Here is a 17193-nt window from a genome sequence, read left to right on the forward strand (position 1 = left end):
GAGCTTGGCTTGATCGGTCCACACACATCGATATGGATGAGCTCAAGTGGCTTCTTGATCTTGTCTCTGACTCCTTTGGAACTTTTCCTGGATTGTTTCCCGACTAGACACCCTTCACAAAGCTGGTCAGGATGGTTGATGCGAGGTAGTCCCGTCATCATCTCCTTCTTAGATAACAGCTCTAGACCTCCAAAATTGAGATGCCCAAATCGAAGATGCCAAAGCCATGATGCATCTTTGTAGCAAGCTTTCAAGCTCTTTGCAACATCATTTTGTATGTTGATCAAGAACATTCTATTATTTGACATCAGCACTTTAGAAATGAAGTTATTCTTATAATCTTTTATAGAAAGATTATAATTATTCATAAGAATAATCATAACATTTCTCTACCAGTTGCTCTAAACTTAAGATGTTACTTTTCATATTGGGCATATAGTAGACATTTGAAATAAATTGATGTCTCCCATCTTTCAAACGGATAAGAATGTTACCTCTCCCTTTCACTATTGTGAAATCATCTCCAAAAGAAACATTTCCGCTTACTGACTCGTCTAGCTCCATGAACATGTCTTTCCTTCCACATATGTGATTGCTTGCACCACTATCAAGATACCAGGAATTTGCTTGGCCACCATCAGTTTCCTTTCGTGCTAGAAGAAGAGTTTCTTTTCCATCTATCTTTTCCTCCACGTAATTGTCCTTCTCCTCAATTTTGTTGTTGAGAGCTCTACATTTTGAAGCATAATGCCCAAACTTCTGATAATTATAACATCGAACTTGAGATTTGTCATGCCTTGAGTTCGGATTGATTCTTCCACGGCCTCATGTTGAACTTTCTCCTTTCTCATAGTTGTTGTTGGAATTGTTGTTTTTGTAATTCTAGCCTCGTCCACGACCTCGACTTCCACCTCGTCCATGACCTCTACATCTACCTTGGCCACGTTGGTTTCTATCATTGCGTTGGCTTTCATGCATATCCTTGAGTTGTAGCTTGAGAGTTGCTCAGTAAACTCATGCTTCTTCTTATGCTTCTCTTCGTATGCTTGCAATGATCCTTGGAGTTGCTCGATCATCATTTTTCCAAGTCTTTAGTTTCTTCAATCGACACGATGATGTGCTCAAATTTGGGATCCAACGAAGAGTATCTTTTCTATTATCCTCACATCTTCTAACTTTTCACCATTTCTTTTTAATTGATTAGAAACAACTACTACTCTTGAGAAATAATCTGAAATAAACTCAGATGATTTCATGTGTAAGGATTCAAATTTACCTCTTAATATTTGGAGACGAACCTTCTTCACTTGCTCGGATCCTTTGTAAGAGGTTTGCAGCTTCTCCCATGCTTCCTTGCTAAAGCTTTCACTTGAAATCTTTTCAAAACCATCATCATCTAATGCTCAATAGATGAGGTAGAGAGCCTTCTTGTCTCTCTTTCTTGAATCCTTCAAAGTTGTCTTTTGATCTAGTGTAAGAGTAGCAAAAACAGAATCATCCACAATCTTGTTATAGTCTTTCTCTATGATATCCCATACATCTTGTGATCCAAGAAGTGTCTTCATTTTGATACTCCAATTGTCGTAGTTGTTGTTGTTGAGTGTCGGAACTTGGAATGGTACCATACCATTTGCCATATCTCTCAATATAATGAGATTTTGTAAAATCCGATTGCACGGATGAATCCGGGACGCAGAAAAACCTTGGGAGGGACCTAGATAACTCGGTCAAGGGGCTCCAACTCGGTTGACTCGGCTCAACTCGGTGAGTCAACTCGATTTTCTGGCAGCAGTCTTCCGGCGGTGCGTCAGAACTCATATTGAGAAAATTCTGGCGGCGTCAGATTCCTCTCGTCGAGACCTTCAATCTTTCCAACTCGCTTTGATGCCACTTTGTTGGTGTAGACACCCATTTTTATCCGGGCAAAAAATATATTATGTTATTATTATTATTATCATTATTATTAATAATAATTTATATTATTTTGCTGCCCTCCATGCAACGTTCCAATGATCAACTTATACTGAAGGAAAGGACTGCTGAGTCAACTCGACATCAGCTAAGGCATGATCTAAATGGCCCCATTTTTAACCCCCAAGTATCTCAACCATTCCACTAAACCCCTAAAAATCTGGCTAGAATCTCTAGCCAATGCAACCTCCCAACAACTTTTTTTCCTAAATAAATTTAAGTGATCAGGGGGAGGAATGGGAAAAAAAAAAGGAGAGATACGGGGGGCACAGACGGAAAGCAAAAGGGTGGGGAGCAAGAAAAGCATCAAAAAATTAAAGAGAGAAAGAGGTGTTGTGGCCTCTCGGCTATGGCACGAAACCATCCAGCACATGCCCTCTTCCATGAACCAGAAACTCAAGCATTTTATCTCAACATTCAAGTCTTCAAAGAACATTGAAGACAAAAAAACTTTCCTTGTTGGCATTCAAAAACTTCGTTCATGACCATGAAGGACTGCGTGATATGACTTCCTATGCGAAGCACATTTTGAAAGGTTTAAGAGAGCAAAGAAAATCTAGTAAAAGTTTTGGGGTCATTGTGGATTGTCAGATATAGCGAGAAAGCTTGATCTCTCACAACATGAGATGCTAGTATGAAAACGGCATAACTCTGGCGCCTCTGCGATGTCCAGTTTGATTCCTCCATTATCGGCGTCGGAGAGGTTTGTAAAGCTGTTGTTTGCTTAGAAATTGCTACAAGGGGGCTTCTGGTGGGATCAATTCCACCCTCTTAATTTTCTCTCTTCATCATTATTACACTTTTGTAACCACACTGCAAAACCAGAAAGCTTCCACGTCTACCTCAAAGCTTCCATTTTCCACCTCCACACTATATTCTCAACTTGGAAAATGGTTGGCACGTGAGGAAGCAATTCAAAAATAAAGTTCTTTCCCTGAGCAAGGCATTCCTTGAAGCTTTAGTGACGTGGGATGTGACAACAATCAATACTTTGCTGGATATTATGCTCGAGAAAGTGAACGTGCTGAATTCACTTGCATAATCGTTAATTCCAAAAGAAGGAAAATTTTGAAAGTTTTATGTCTTGAGGGTGCCTAGTGGAAAGGATCTTCAATCGAAAACTTCACAATGAACCGCAAGCGCATCACGCTACAAAGCATGTTAATGGAGTTGCCGAGCAAACGAATGCTCCTGCTCCTGTTCAAGCTAATAGTGCTACAGGCTGGGAATTGGCATTTGTCACTGCTCCAAGCTCAAACGAAGGCGTTGCAGCTGCAAGAAAATTAGCCGGATGACTTGACAAGCTTACACTGGACAGCCTATACGATGGTACAATCAGAAGAATCAACCAGAATATGGGCTAAATCCATGGGCATATATAATTCAAGGTTTTTCTTCAACAATGGTGGATCTTCAAATTGTTTGTTGTTTGTGCGGCGAAGTTGGTTTCCCCGACAAACTCTTCCGATGCAACAAATGCCACCACCGCTTTCAACACTCGTATTACAGTACCAATTATAGCGAGTTCGCGGAGCCAATTAAACAGTTTGATTGGTGCCAAAGTGAAGAAAGAAACTCGAGGCATGGAAGCTCTTCAAAGAAATCACCAGCTGGAAACGGAACTGGAATAATTGTAAAGCGGTCCGAGTATTCTGGCGACAAAATCGAGATGAGAGTTGTAGTGATCACAAAGGGAAATAGCAGTGGCACTCCTTCGTTTATTTGATCCAAAAAGGTAGTCGTTGTCTTAATTAACATGATTCATAGTTGTTGCAACTTCAATTGTTTTGTCATTTGTTTAAGAATTGGTGTGAGAATATTATTTTGTAAGATTGTGTTGTATGGTGTGGAATCTATTGCTTGTTAACATGAGATTTGATTTATGTTTCATATTCGATTTGAGTGTTGTGGTGTGTTATTTTCAATTCCTTTAAGCTTTCGATTTGATGGCTTGAATTATAATTCATTATCTTATTTTATTTTATTTATTTTTCTTTTTTTTCTTTGATTTATTTATTCATTTTTTATATAACATTTTTTATTTTTTTGAGGAATTCTAACAAATCAAATGTAATTAATTTGAATCGAGTTTTTAAATTTCAATTTTACTTTTAATTTTTCACAATTAAGGCAACCGACAAATTAATTGGTACCGAAAGGGCAGTTCAAGAGTGTTAATCCTTCCTTGACCGTAACCGACTCCTGAATCCGACACATCTTTGGAAAGACACATATCAGGTAAGAAATAGGGTATCCGATCAACCCATTTGTTTTAAAATAAATGATCGGTGGCGATTCCAATTAGTTTAATCCAAGTCGAAGCCTAAATTTGGGGTCCACCCGAAAGACGGTTACGACAGCTTGGCGACTCCACTGGGGACATGTAAGTGAGTCAGGCCGAAATTAATTTCCGGTTGTCTTTTTATGCGAAAATGGTAAATTTAAATTTAAATTTAAATTTATTTATTCGACTCCAATTATTTATCTTTGATTATTTTTCAAATAAATAGTTGTACTGACGTTTTTTAATGATTTCAGATTTTTTTCAAAATTGTAATCTCTAAGCTCTAAACCCGAGCTCCAAACCCATTTTAAGTGGGGGTGAAAGTGACGCATTCATGTGAATTTATTCACCGCATATACCTAGCAAGTAGCCTTCGGGATTCATATACCTTACGTCTTCATGTGAATTTATTCACCGCACAGACATAAGGGAATGTGTCCTCTCGAGTTTAACTTAGTCCACGCAAGCTTGTAATAGGCTTAGGACTAAGGATCTGGTAAGCCCAAGGGGGCACCGGCAAGGAGAACTCGGGTACCCATTTTAGAACCTAAACCGGGAGAGTACAGGGAATTAGAGCCCACCCCAAGACCTCATTCCAAACCCTAGGATGCTTTGTTTCCTACTTTATTTTCTGTTCAAAGCATGCGAACTAGATAAATATGCGGTTAGGATTTGTTTGAAATTAGCATGCGAGATGGAGATCATGTCCGGGTAGGAATTAAAGCATGCGGGGTAGATATCATGTGGGGTAGGATTTTTTATTTTTTATTGTTTTGATTTACCTCACTAACCCTTTTATTTTTTGTTCTCTTTTATTTTGTGTTCATCGTTTGCATCATTTAAAACGATGTGTTGATCCACCAAAAATGTGTTTGTTAAACATGAATAATCTGCATTAATGGACAAAGGGGTTATAATACAAAGAGATAAAAAGCTCAGAAGTCCAGCCATGGTCAAAGAATACTCAGAGGAAAAGGTTGCAGGGGCAAGACGAGGAAAATGTTGCTGACCCAGACGCTCCTTTTGAAAACTACGATAACAAGTGGCGAAACCCCAGCTAAGCTGCAGACCATTATTGACGAATTCTAGAAACAAATTGATAAACTTTGGATAGAGGGCTACAATGGCACTTTCGTTTGGATCAAGCTCGACGTAGAGTGAAAGCCGGAGATGCAGTCCTTCGAGACCCCTTTTGGGACAAACAGCCCATCACCTGCACAAGTTTAGCCAAAGGAGCCGGAATGGTTCGATAGGATATTCAACCAGTGAAAAAGATGAATCAACTTGTCAGAAGCTGTGCAGGATTTGTACCATCAAAAAAGTTTTTTGTCTCTTCAGACGTAACACTTTTGTCACCAATAAAGGTTATTCAAAATAACAGGCACATTTTTTGGATCAATGCCTCGGACATTTCATGCATCATACATTTAGACATTTTGCATTTTTTATTTTCTTTGCATTTTGTTATTTTCTTTGCATTCACATTAACTAGCATAAACATGTCTCATCAAAGGGAGCAAATACTGGATACACCGCCTCAAGCGTTGGACACACCCCATCTGCATAACACTTGTTTGAAGAAAAAGAGGATGGAAGCCAGAATTACACAAATCGAGGAGAATATGTTGAAACTACAGAAAGAGCTAGAAGACAAGATAAACCAAAATAGTCGAAATACTCTAGAAACAATCACAAAGAACCAAGAGTCCTTGGTTGATCAGATCGTTGCCAAGTTAGTTGGCCTACAACAGACCAGTGCGCCTGGGGTAGGTTCACCGGAAGGGGTAAACCTACCCCGCAAGTGGTTATCTCACCTGAAATCTTACCAGAACTTCGAGGGGACTCATCTGCTGCAAAAGTAAAGCCCTCGTCCTCTGTATTTAACCCTAAGAACAATTCGGGTTATTACCATGTACCGGATTTGGACGAAGAGGACAAAGCGAGGAAGATGGAGGAAAAAATCAAACAATTGGAGGACCAAATAAAGGTAGTCAAAGGAGACCATGACTACCATGAAATCGATGTCGCGGAACTCAGTCTAGTCCCAGACTTGGTTCTTCTTCCGAAATTTAAGTCCCCGGAATTCGAGAAGTTTGACGAGAACAGTTGTCCATCCGCTCACATCACCATGTTCTGCCGAAAGATGACAGGATATGGAGGAAACGACCAGCTCCTGATTCACTGCTTCCAGGAGAGTCTGTCGGGCTCAGCCATTCGGTGGTACAACCAGCTAAGCCGATCAAATATCAAGACTTAGAAGGACCTGGCTAAGTCATTCTTAGAACAATATAAACATGTAAACGACAAAAGGCTAGATCGAGTTATGCAAAAAGCATGGAAAAGAAGCATAACGAAAGTTTCAGGCAGTACGCACAAAAATGGAGAGACTTGGTTGTGCAAGTTCATCCACCTTTAGATGAAAATAAAACTAGAAAATTGTTTGTATAAACCCTGAAGGCACCTTACTTCGGGCATTTGGTAGCAATCACGTCAGAAAGTTTCTTAAATTTAGTCATGGCCGGTGAGATGGTTGAACTGGCCATAAAACAAGGAAAGATGAAAGAGGTGACTCTAGTAGAAAGCCTCCCGTGAAGAACAAGGACCGCGAGATCAATAATCTCAACACCTACCACGCTAGCAAAGGTGTTACAATCTCAAAAACAAATGCGGCTGTACCATCTGGTACTTCTAACCAATCTCAGAGAGAACCCAGAAAGGAAAGGGAACATTTCGACCCTATTCCGATGACATACAAGGAACTCTATCAGCAACTTCTTGACACCCACGTAGTGTCACCATATCCGATGGAACCCATGAAGCCCCCATACCCCAAGTGGTATGATGAGAATGCACATTGTGAATATCACGGCGGTGTCCCAGGGCACACAATTGAGAACTGTTACGCATTCAAGAGAGTCGTACAGAAGATGCGTAACCAGAACTGTATCGACTTCAACAACTTGGGGGCATCCAAGTAAGGAAGATCATTTCATCATTTGAGGCATTCTGTTTGAACTTGTTTTTTCTCACTTTTTCAAGTTTTGTAAGAACATTTATGTTATTTTAATGATGACGAGCAATGAATCACATTTGCAAACTTGTAATTCTTTGAATATCATTTGAATTAAGAAACTCTGTGAATGGTTCAAAGTTACGAATCTTTGATAAAGTAACATGTTTTAAAACAAGGACCTTGACCTTACCCAGAATATACCCTCAAACACCGTACCCTCATCTTACAATTAACCAATACAACCTGTTCCTTTCATAAGGTACGGACAACATGGGGCATCATTTGCATATGACAATTACTATGTTTTTTATTTAAGATGTTCAATGACGATGATGATCTTTACAAATGAAAGAGTCGAGTAGGTGAATCTAGTTTAGGTCAATTGCTTGAAAATTAAACTCTAAAGATGAAATTTTTGACTTTCAACAAACACCTAGGCTATAACAGGTTCTTCTTGACAATCTTAAGAAATTAAATCCGTAAAGCTGAGCTATTCCACTAAGGCAATTGGTTATAGAGGAAATTTGAAAGCCCTGGTCTTATGAGTAGATTACGTTCAAACCATGACATTGCTCGGACACTTGGCACTTCGGTGTTTGCTCCGCTGCTCTTGTCAGGCTGAAGACTCTGTGATGAAATGAACCCTTCAGTGAACTTGATAAAACTGATTATAATATTAAGTGGTCCCTCTAAAGTAATTGGTTAAACGCCCCGGCTTTATGGATCCAGCTTGCCAGATAACGGCAAATTAAATCAAATTTATCTAAGCAAGAAATTTTTGGTAATGTTGGACTAAGGGAGTTAAGGAACACCTGTTATAGCCGACTACACACGAGCACTCAAGAATTTCATTTTTAGACCGATATTTTTTGCACTGCCTTTGTTGGAGGAGCCTACAAAGCTTGAACAAATGGAAGATTTCAGAGGACCGAAATAAAATGTCTAGTAATTGGTCATTCTAGTTGCGTCATTTTGTCCGCACCCAAATGAAATGCCAAAGCATATTTCGATATTTAAAAAAGATGACATTTTGGGTTACCAAAACCTTAGAAAGGAGGCCAACCTAAAGCCAACTCATCCATTTGAATATTTGTCAAAGATTTGTAACTCTGAAAGCATTAAAAGAGCTCTTGATTCCTTTGATATTTTTTGAACTCACATTTACAATTTGATTCAATTGCGAACAATATTTTACAACATTTTATCATTTCTCTCTCTTAAAACAAGAAAAAGGAGAAAAACATTTTCAAGCAGAACAGTCTCAGATATGAAAGGTCTGTAAAGCCAAAGCTCGGGAAGCAAATGGGGCACGATCCATTCCAAGGACCAGATTGACAGGCCAAACATAAGACTCCATCCAAGAAATAACACATAATTCATTCATGTTGCATGCATCTTAGACATACTTAGGTGCATCACATTCGTCATTTTGGCATACATGATTTTTTGCAGCTTTTATAATCAAGTTTCAACTTCAGGATGAAGGATACTCGATTCACAAGCGCCTTTGAAGAACGATGGTGGTTGCTTAACTCAACAGTGAGAAGCTACACCTCAACCGACTTGACATATCTACAGATCTCAGAACCAATTTCAGATAGGTTCGAGAACCAATTCAGACCAAATCCAGTTCAACAACTCAACAAAGAACAACATATTTCAAGTTAATGTCTTCAAGCCAGATTTCAATTCCACGACCGAAGATATTCGGCTGACAGAATTCATCAGTGGGCTTTCCCGTAAAAGGGGAGTCATTCAAAGATCGTCTCATTTGGTTCAGACTCGCTCAGAGGAACCACCTGAAGAACTACGACCGGTTTAGACCTGTGAAGAGAAGCCATTTTTTTAAGACAACATTTGCAATATAGCTCAAGACAGGAAGGGCTATTTGCCAACCAAAGACCTTCGAGTTCGACTACACTCAGCTCAAAGGTACATCATTTGTAGCATAGCTTAAGTCGAGAAGAGCTATCTGCCAAAGACCCCCGAGTTCGATTACACTCAACTTTGAGGGCATATCATTCACATCATAACTCAAGTCTAGAAGGGTTATCTGTTATCAAAGACCTTCGAGTTCGACTACGCTCAGCTCCAAGACATATAATTTGCAGCACAACTTAAGTCTAGAAGGGTTGTCTGCCAACAAAAGACCTTTGAGTTCGACTACGCTCAGCTCAACGACACATCATTTGCAGCATAGCTTAAGTCGAGAAGAGTTATCTGCCAAAGACCCCCGAGTTCGATTACACTCAGCTTCGAGGGCATATCATTCACAGCATAACTCAAGTCTAGAAGGGTTATCTATCACCAAAGACCTTCGAGTTCGACTACACTCAGCTCCAAGGCATATCATTTGCAGCACAACTTAAGTCTAGAAGGGTTGTCTGCCAACAAAAGACCTTTGAGTTCGACTACGCTCAGCTCAACGGCACATCATTTGCAGCATAGCTTAAGTCGAGAAGGGCTATCTGCCAAAGACCCCCGAGTTCGATTACACTCAGCTTTGAGGGCATATCATTTACAATATAGCTCAAGACTAGAAGGGTTATATGCCAACCAAAGACCTTCGAGTTCAACTATGCTCAGCTCCAAGGCACATCATCTGCAGCATAGCTTAAGTCGAGAAGAGCTATCTGCCAACCGAGGACCTTTGAGTTCGATTACACTCAGCTCAAAGGTAAATCAAGTTCACAGCATAGCTCAAGGCAAGAAGGGCTATCTGTCAATAAATTATCAAGCTCGATTTCATTCAGCTCGATGACAACGAGGAACTATTTTCTGGAAGAATTTTCAAGCCGAAATCTTTAAAACGAGAAGAAGACAAAGCCCCAATTCCAGGAAGCCCAATCACATTTGAGAGGACCGGATAAAAACTGATTGTCTTTTTTCATCTTTGTCCTATTCTTGTTAACACAAAAATGTGCAAAGAGGGGCAGTTGTAGACACCCATTTTTATCCGGGCAAAAAATATATTATGTTATTATTATTATTATCATTATTATTAATAATAATTTATATTATTTTGCTGCCCTCCATGCAACGTTCCAGTGATCAACTTATGCTGAAGGAAAGGACTACTGAGTCAACTCAACATCAACTGAGACATGATCTAAATGGCCCCATTTTTAACCCCCAAGTATCTCCACCATTCCACTAAACCCCTGAAAATCTGGCTAGAATCTCTAGCCAATGCAACCTCCCAACAACTTTTTTTCCTAAATAAATTCAAGTGATCAGGGGGAGGAATGGGAAAAATAAAAGGGAGAGATACGGGGGGCACAGACGGAAAGCAAAAGGGTGGGGGAGCAAGAAAAGCATCAAAACATTAAAGAGAGAAAGAGGTGTTGTGGCCTCTCGGCTATGGCACGAAACCACCCAGCACATGCCCTCTTCCATGAACCAGAAACTCAAGCATATTATCTCAACATTCAAGTCTTCAAAGAACATTGAAGACAAAAAAACTTTCCTTGTTGGCATTCAAAAACTTTGTTCATGACCATGAAGGACTGCATGATCTGACTTCTTATGCGAAGCACATTTTGAAAAGTTTAAGAGAGTAAAGAAAATCCAGTAAAAGTTTCGGGGTCATTGTGGATTTGTCAGATATAGCGAGAAAGCTTGATCTCTCACAACATGAGATGCTAGTCTGAAAAGCGGCATAACTCCGGCGCCTCTGCGATGTCCAGTTTGATTCCTCCATTATCGGCATCGGAGAGGTTTGTAAAGCTGTTGTTTGCTTAGAAATTGCTGCTACAAGGGGGCTTCTGGCGGGATCAATTCCACCCTCTTCATTTTCTCTCTTCATCATTATTACACTTTTGTAACCACACTGCAAAACCAGAAAGCTTCCACGTCTACCTCAAAGCTTCCATTTTCCACCTCCACACTATATTCTCAACTTGGAAAATGGTTGGCACGTGAGGAAGCAATTCCAAAGATAAAGTGTTTTCCCTGAGCAAGGCATTCCCTTGAAGCTTTAGTGTCGTGTGATGTGACAACAATCAATACTTTGCTGGGTATTATGATCGAGAAAGTGAATGTGCTGAATTCACTCGCATAATCGTTAATTCCAAAAGAAGGAAAATTTCAAAAGTTTTATGTCTTGAGGGTGCCTAGTGGAAAGGATCTTCAATCGAAAACTTCACAATGAACCGCAAGCGCATCACGCTACAAAGCAAGTTAATGGAGTTGTCGAGCAAACGACTGCTCCTGCTCCTGTTCAAGCTAATAGTGCTACAGGCTGGGAATTGGCATTTGTCACTGCTCCAAGCTCAAACGAAGGCGATGCAGCTACAAGCAAATTAGCCGGATGACTTGACAAGCTTACACTGGATAGCCTGTACAATGGTGCAATCAGAAGAATCAACCAGAATACGGGCTAAATCCATGGGCATATATAATTCAAGGTTTTTCTTCAACAATGGTGGATCTTCAAACTGTTTGTTGTTTGTGCGGCGAAGTTGGTTTCCCCGACAAACTCTTTCGATGCAACAAATGCCACCACCGCTTTCAACACTCGTATTACAGTACCAATTATAGCGAGTTCGCGGAGCCAATTGAACAGTGTGATTGGTGCCAAAGCAAAGAAAGAAACTCGAGGCATGGAAGCTCTTCAAAGAAATCACCGGCTGGAAATGGAACTGGAATAATTGTAAAGCGGTCCGAGTATTCTGGCGACAAAATCGAGATGAGAGTTGTAGTGATCACAAAGGGAAAGAGCAGTGGCACTCCTTCTCCAAGGCCTACCACACACATGAAGGAGACAAGTCGTTTATTTGGATTTGATCCATGGAAAATGTAGTCGTCTGTTTCCAAACAGTTGTCTTAATTAAACATGATTCATAGTTGCTGCAACTTCAATTGTTTTGTCATTTGTTTAAGAATTGGTGTGAGAATATTATTTTGTAAGATTGTGTTGTACGGTGTGGAATCTATTGCTTATTAACATGAGATTTGATTTATGTTTCATATTCGATTTGAGTGTTGTGGTGTGTTATTTTCAATTCCTTTAAGCTTTCAATTTGATGGTTTGGATTATAATTCATTATCTTATTTTATTTTATTTATTTTTCTTTTTTTCTTTGATTTATTTATTCATTTTTTATATAACATTTTTTATTTTTTTTTTGAGGAATTCTAACAAATCAAAGGTAATTAATTTGAATCGAGTTTTTAAATTTCAATTTAAATTTCAATTTTTCACAAATAAGGCAACGACAAATTAATTGGTACCGAAAGGACAGTTCAAGGGTGCTAATCCTTCCTTGACCGTAACCGACTCCCGAATCCGACACATCTTTGGAAAGACGTAGATCAGGTAAGAAATAGGGTATCCGATCAACCCATTTGTTTTAAAATAAATGATCAGTGGCGACTCCAATTAGTTTAATCCAAGTCGAAACCTAAATTCGAGTCCACCCGAAAGACGGTTACGACAGTTGGAAATAAAACACTCACACAAACAACTTTTATTGAAACTCAAACAAATATTACAAGAGCACTCTCACTCAAAACCAAGAACTACAACTCACTCTTATAAGATTTTGCTTCTTCACTCACTTAGAAGCTCTTAATTTTTCTTGATGCTTAAAACTAAAATGGGGAGGGGTATTTATACTACTCAAGAACAATCCTACACCACACAAATAAACTAATTTAAACCATTACAAATTCAACAAATACCTAACTCTCACCTAACTAAATTGATGTAAGCAATGGCATCATTACTTAAATGATGTAAGCAATGACATCAATTTAGTTTGGGTTTGGGTTTAGGCTCCCATAATGGATCAAGTTTATGATCCAACAGGGACATGGTGCACAGAGCAAGAGGAGCTCATGACGATGGCTTGTGATTTCTTTCGCAAGTTATTCACCTCATCAGGGACGACATTCAACAATCTCCATGATAAATGTATGTTCAAGACATTATCTAATGAAGAATCCAATTCCTTAATTGCACCGGTTACAAAGGAAGAGATCAAAGCATCATTCTTTGATATGGGAATGCTCAAGGCACCAGGCCCAGATGGACTAAATGTTTTTTTCTTCCAACATAATTAGGACATAGTTGGAGACACACTATTTAATTACATTGAGAGCATCTTTGAAAGTAGCATAATCCCGCCAGAGCTCAACAAGACCCTTATCGTACTACTCCCAAAAATTTCTACGCTGGAAAACATTAAACAATTCCGACCGATAAGCTTGTGCAATGCGTTTATAAGGCAATCTCAAAGATCATTGTGAATATATTAAAACCTTTCCTACCTGACTGGGTCTCCGAGAATCAAACAAGTTTTGTCCCCGGCAGAGCAATTACAGATAACATCATCATCACACAAGATGTTATACATTCTATGCTGAAAAAACAGGTAAGAATGATTGGATAGCTATTAAAGTTGATCTTGAGAAAACGTATGATAGACTAGAATGGGGTTTCATTGAAGACACCTTAAGAGAAATGCGCATACCTGACAAACTATGGAACTTAAGCATGCAATGTATCAGTACAGTCTCTACTCAGATTCTCTAGAATGGCACGTTAACTAAAGCTTTCCTACCTCAGAGAGGAATAAGGTAAGGGATCCACTCTCTCCCTACCTTTCCGTACTCTGCATGGAAAGATTGACTTACTATATCCAATCATCAGTCACTCAAGGACAATGGAAGCCGACATCCAAGAAAAACCCAACAATTTCACACTTTTTTTTTGCTGATGACTTGATTCTCTTCGCCGAAGCTTCAATGACCAACAACTAGTCATCAGCACAATACTGAACAAATTTTGTGACGAATCAGGACACAAGGTGAGTAAAGATAAAACAACTCTTTACTATTCCAAAAATGTCACTATCGAATTGAGAGGGCAGTTAAATGATTCTTTCGGCTTCACTGAAGTCACGGACATGGGCAAATACCTCGGAGTTCCTATACTCCATAACAGAGTCACATCTACTACTTACGATTATCTCTCTAGCAGGACGAGTTACGCTAGCGAGAGCAGTTCTAGCAGCCATCCCCAATTACACCATGCAAACTTCTGTACTGCCGAAGAAAATATGCATGGAACTTGAAAGGATAATCAATCGCTTTGTATGGGGTTTCAACAATGATGGAAAAGGAGTACACCTGGTTCGTTGGGAAACAATGTGTACCCCGCTTTCCCAAGGAGGACTCGGTTTTAGAAATCTCCAAAGACAGAACGAGGCTTACATAATGAAGCTTTGCTTTTAACCTTATAGCCAACAAAGAAGCCCTATGGGTCCGTTTCTTGAGAGCAAAATATAGATGCCAAGAAAGAATACCTACAACAATCTCGAACAGCAATTCCTTAAGAATCTGGAAAGGAATAGCTATGGTTTGGGATGATGTAAGAGAGATTGTTGCATGGAATCAGGGGAATGGCTCCTTAATTGATTTCTGGCATGGTTCATGGATTAAAAAGAAAAACCCTCTAATCTCATATGTTCCCATGCATCTGAAATCAACAATAAGAGAAGTAAAAGTCGCAGCTTTACAACAAAGGAAATTGGTTTTGTGAAAAATTTCAACAACTATTACCAGCGGACGACGTGCTACGGATAGCAGCAACTAAAGGTCCAGTCGCTGAATACTCGGAGGACTCCATTGGATGGAAGACGAGTAGCAATCAAAAGTTCTCGATCAATACAGCATATGGATTAAGGATCTGACCAGCGGTGGAGAGGAATAAAAAGTTGTCGAAGACGTTACACAAATTTAAAGGGCCACAAAAAATCAAAACAGTCATGTGGCTGGTGTGTTCTGACAAGGCCATGACGAATGCGGAGAGAAGGAGACGCCACCTCACAACGAATGATAACTGCCCTGTATGCGCAAATACACCAGAAGACATAAATCATATGCTTCGATGGTGTCCCCAAGAACTTGGCGTATGGACGGTTTTAGTAAAACCATAAAAATTGAACGAATTCCTCTCCATGGATTTACGAGACTGGATCCAAATCAATTTGACAAATCCATGCAATCTGGTTATTGAGATCCAGAACTCGGATCTACTATTTGGAGCAATATTATGGAACATATGGCTGTCTAAAAACGCAGTTGTTCTTGACTCTACAGTTTATGAGTTTGGCACGATCATGGAGAGAAGCCGCAGACTACAACAGATGTGCATCCGAGCAAACCAAAAAGCATCAATGCCATACACTCAAGTAATGGACCAAGCTCCCATAATCGTGAAAGACAAGAAGAAAGTTTGGACAAAACCCTCAACCGGCTGGTATAAAGTCAACTCTGACGCGGGTAGGAATACTAATAACTGCATCACAACATTTGGAAGGGTTCTTAGAGATCATAACGGGAAATGGGTTGTAGGGTTTTACAAATATATAGGAATATGTTCTGTCCTTGACGCAGAATTATGGGGGATATTCACAGGAATGTTGACTGCATGGGATCAAGGAATCCGGCAGAAACGGACAGTTTGGAGGCCTACAATCTGATCAGAAGCAAAGATAGAAGCAATGGTGTACATCCTACACAATCTCACATCCGGAATATAGAGAGAAGAGATTGGTTAATACGCTACAGCAACGTCCACCGTGAAGGGAACCAAGTTGCTGACTCACTGGCTAAACTAGCAGCTCCTGGAGATTTCAACGTGCACATAATCAATGAAGCACAACAGACGGTGGCCAAGATGCTCCAAGATGAAGAAACCGCACAGTAGGTCGTTTTAGATTCGTTTTCTCAAAAAAAAAAAGTAAACCATAAAAATTAACAGTTAAAGGATTTAATTTCATTAAATTTAAAAGTTTTAAAAATTAATTAAACCACATAAATTAGACTTGCATCTCCCACCTATAACGTACATTTGTCCCTGTCCTCATATCTTATCTTTGAATTAATTAATAGTATTCGATCTATTGACTGATTAATTTAGATCGAGTTTTACAGAGACTCATTATAAGAGCGACCCTCTCAACCCAGTTTATTCCATTATCAAATATCAAAATTTCAACCTTTAACCTCACTCAAAGATTTAATGTCTCATTTCATTACACGAACTTTATGTTAATTATATATTTTGTGTTACACTGAGGAGCAACTGAAGTTATTACATCGATTGCGATTCACTTTAAACTAAAATAATCAAAGTGCCTCCAATAACTTGTAAATTTAAATTGGGATTTGATTTTATTTTTATAATAATAAAAGGAAACTAAAACCTTATAGCTGTAATAGATCTCATCAGACATATTGAAGTAGTTTTAAGTTGGATCAATCAAAACTTGGAAAGATATTATTAATTCCATGTTTAGTTACTTCAAGTTTAAGTTTAAATTATTTTGGTTTTGATTTATATGAATTTGTTCATCTAGATTATTCAAATTTATCATTTACAGAAGAATGTGTTATACATATTTATTTACGTGAATGTTTATTATAAATAGGACTTTATATATAATATATGATTTCTGATATATTTTATTATCAAATCTTTAATATCTATTAGTATTAGAGGCTAAAAAAAATCTTTCAACACATTCACCAAGAAAGCAATACATAATACCCTATCTTATTCTTTGTTTGCTTTCTTTATTTTACATAACATTGATTTTTTTACTAATTCCTTATACTTAAATTATTTAATAGCTAACCTTTTGAGTTATGTCATTATAAGTTGGGATACTTTTAGATTCTTATCATTTCTGGTTTATACAATTCCATATTTGAATCATATTATATTTGTATTATTTAAATTCCGAGTTCAAATAAATTTAAATTTGAATGAATTTAATATCAAATTTAAATTATTGATCAAATTAATTCAATCAAATTTAAATTATTGATCAAAATAAATTGAATTTAAACTTAAGTAAATCATGAAAGTAATATATATACACTTAGATTATTCATGCACTTTTAGTATCTCTTATTC

At 38.5% G+C, this 17193-nt stretch overlaps 2 protein-coding genes across 2 annotated transcripts; both read left to right on the top strand.

The window, feature by feature from the left end:
• The first annotated feature begins 3373 nt into the window (after positions 1-3373).
• Positions 3374-3697, top strand: LOC120138558. The gene has a single exon (XM_039154018.1). The coding sequence runs from the start codon at positions 3374-3376 to the stop codon at positions 3695-3697; it is 324 nt and encodes a 107-aa protein (XP_039009949.1).
• Positions 3698-11688: 7991 nt separating this feature from the next.
• LOC120138559 lies at positions 11689-12069 on the top strand. Its single transcript, XM_039154019.1, has one exon. The coding sequence runs from the start codon at positions 11689-11691 to the stop codon at positions 12067-12069; it is 381 nt and encodes a 126-aa protein (XP_039009950.1).
• The last annotated feature ends 5124 nt before the right edge of the window (positions 12070-17193 follow it).

The sequence above is a fragment of the Hibiscus syriacus genome, unplaced genomic scaffold (genome assembly GCF_006381635.1).
Source record: "Hibiscus syriacus cultivar Baekdansim isolate YM2019G1 unplaced genomic scaffold, ASM638163v2 tig00110694_pilon, whole genome shotgun sequence".
NCBI lineage: Eukaryota > Viridiplantae > Streptophyta > Magnoliopsida > Malvales > Malvaceae > Hibiscus > Hibiscus syriacus.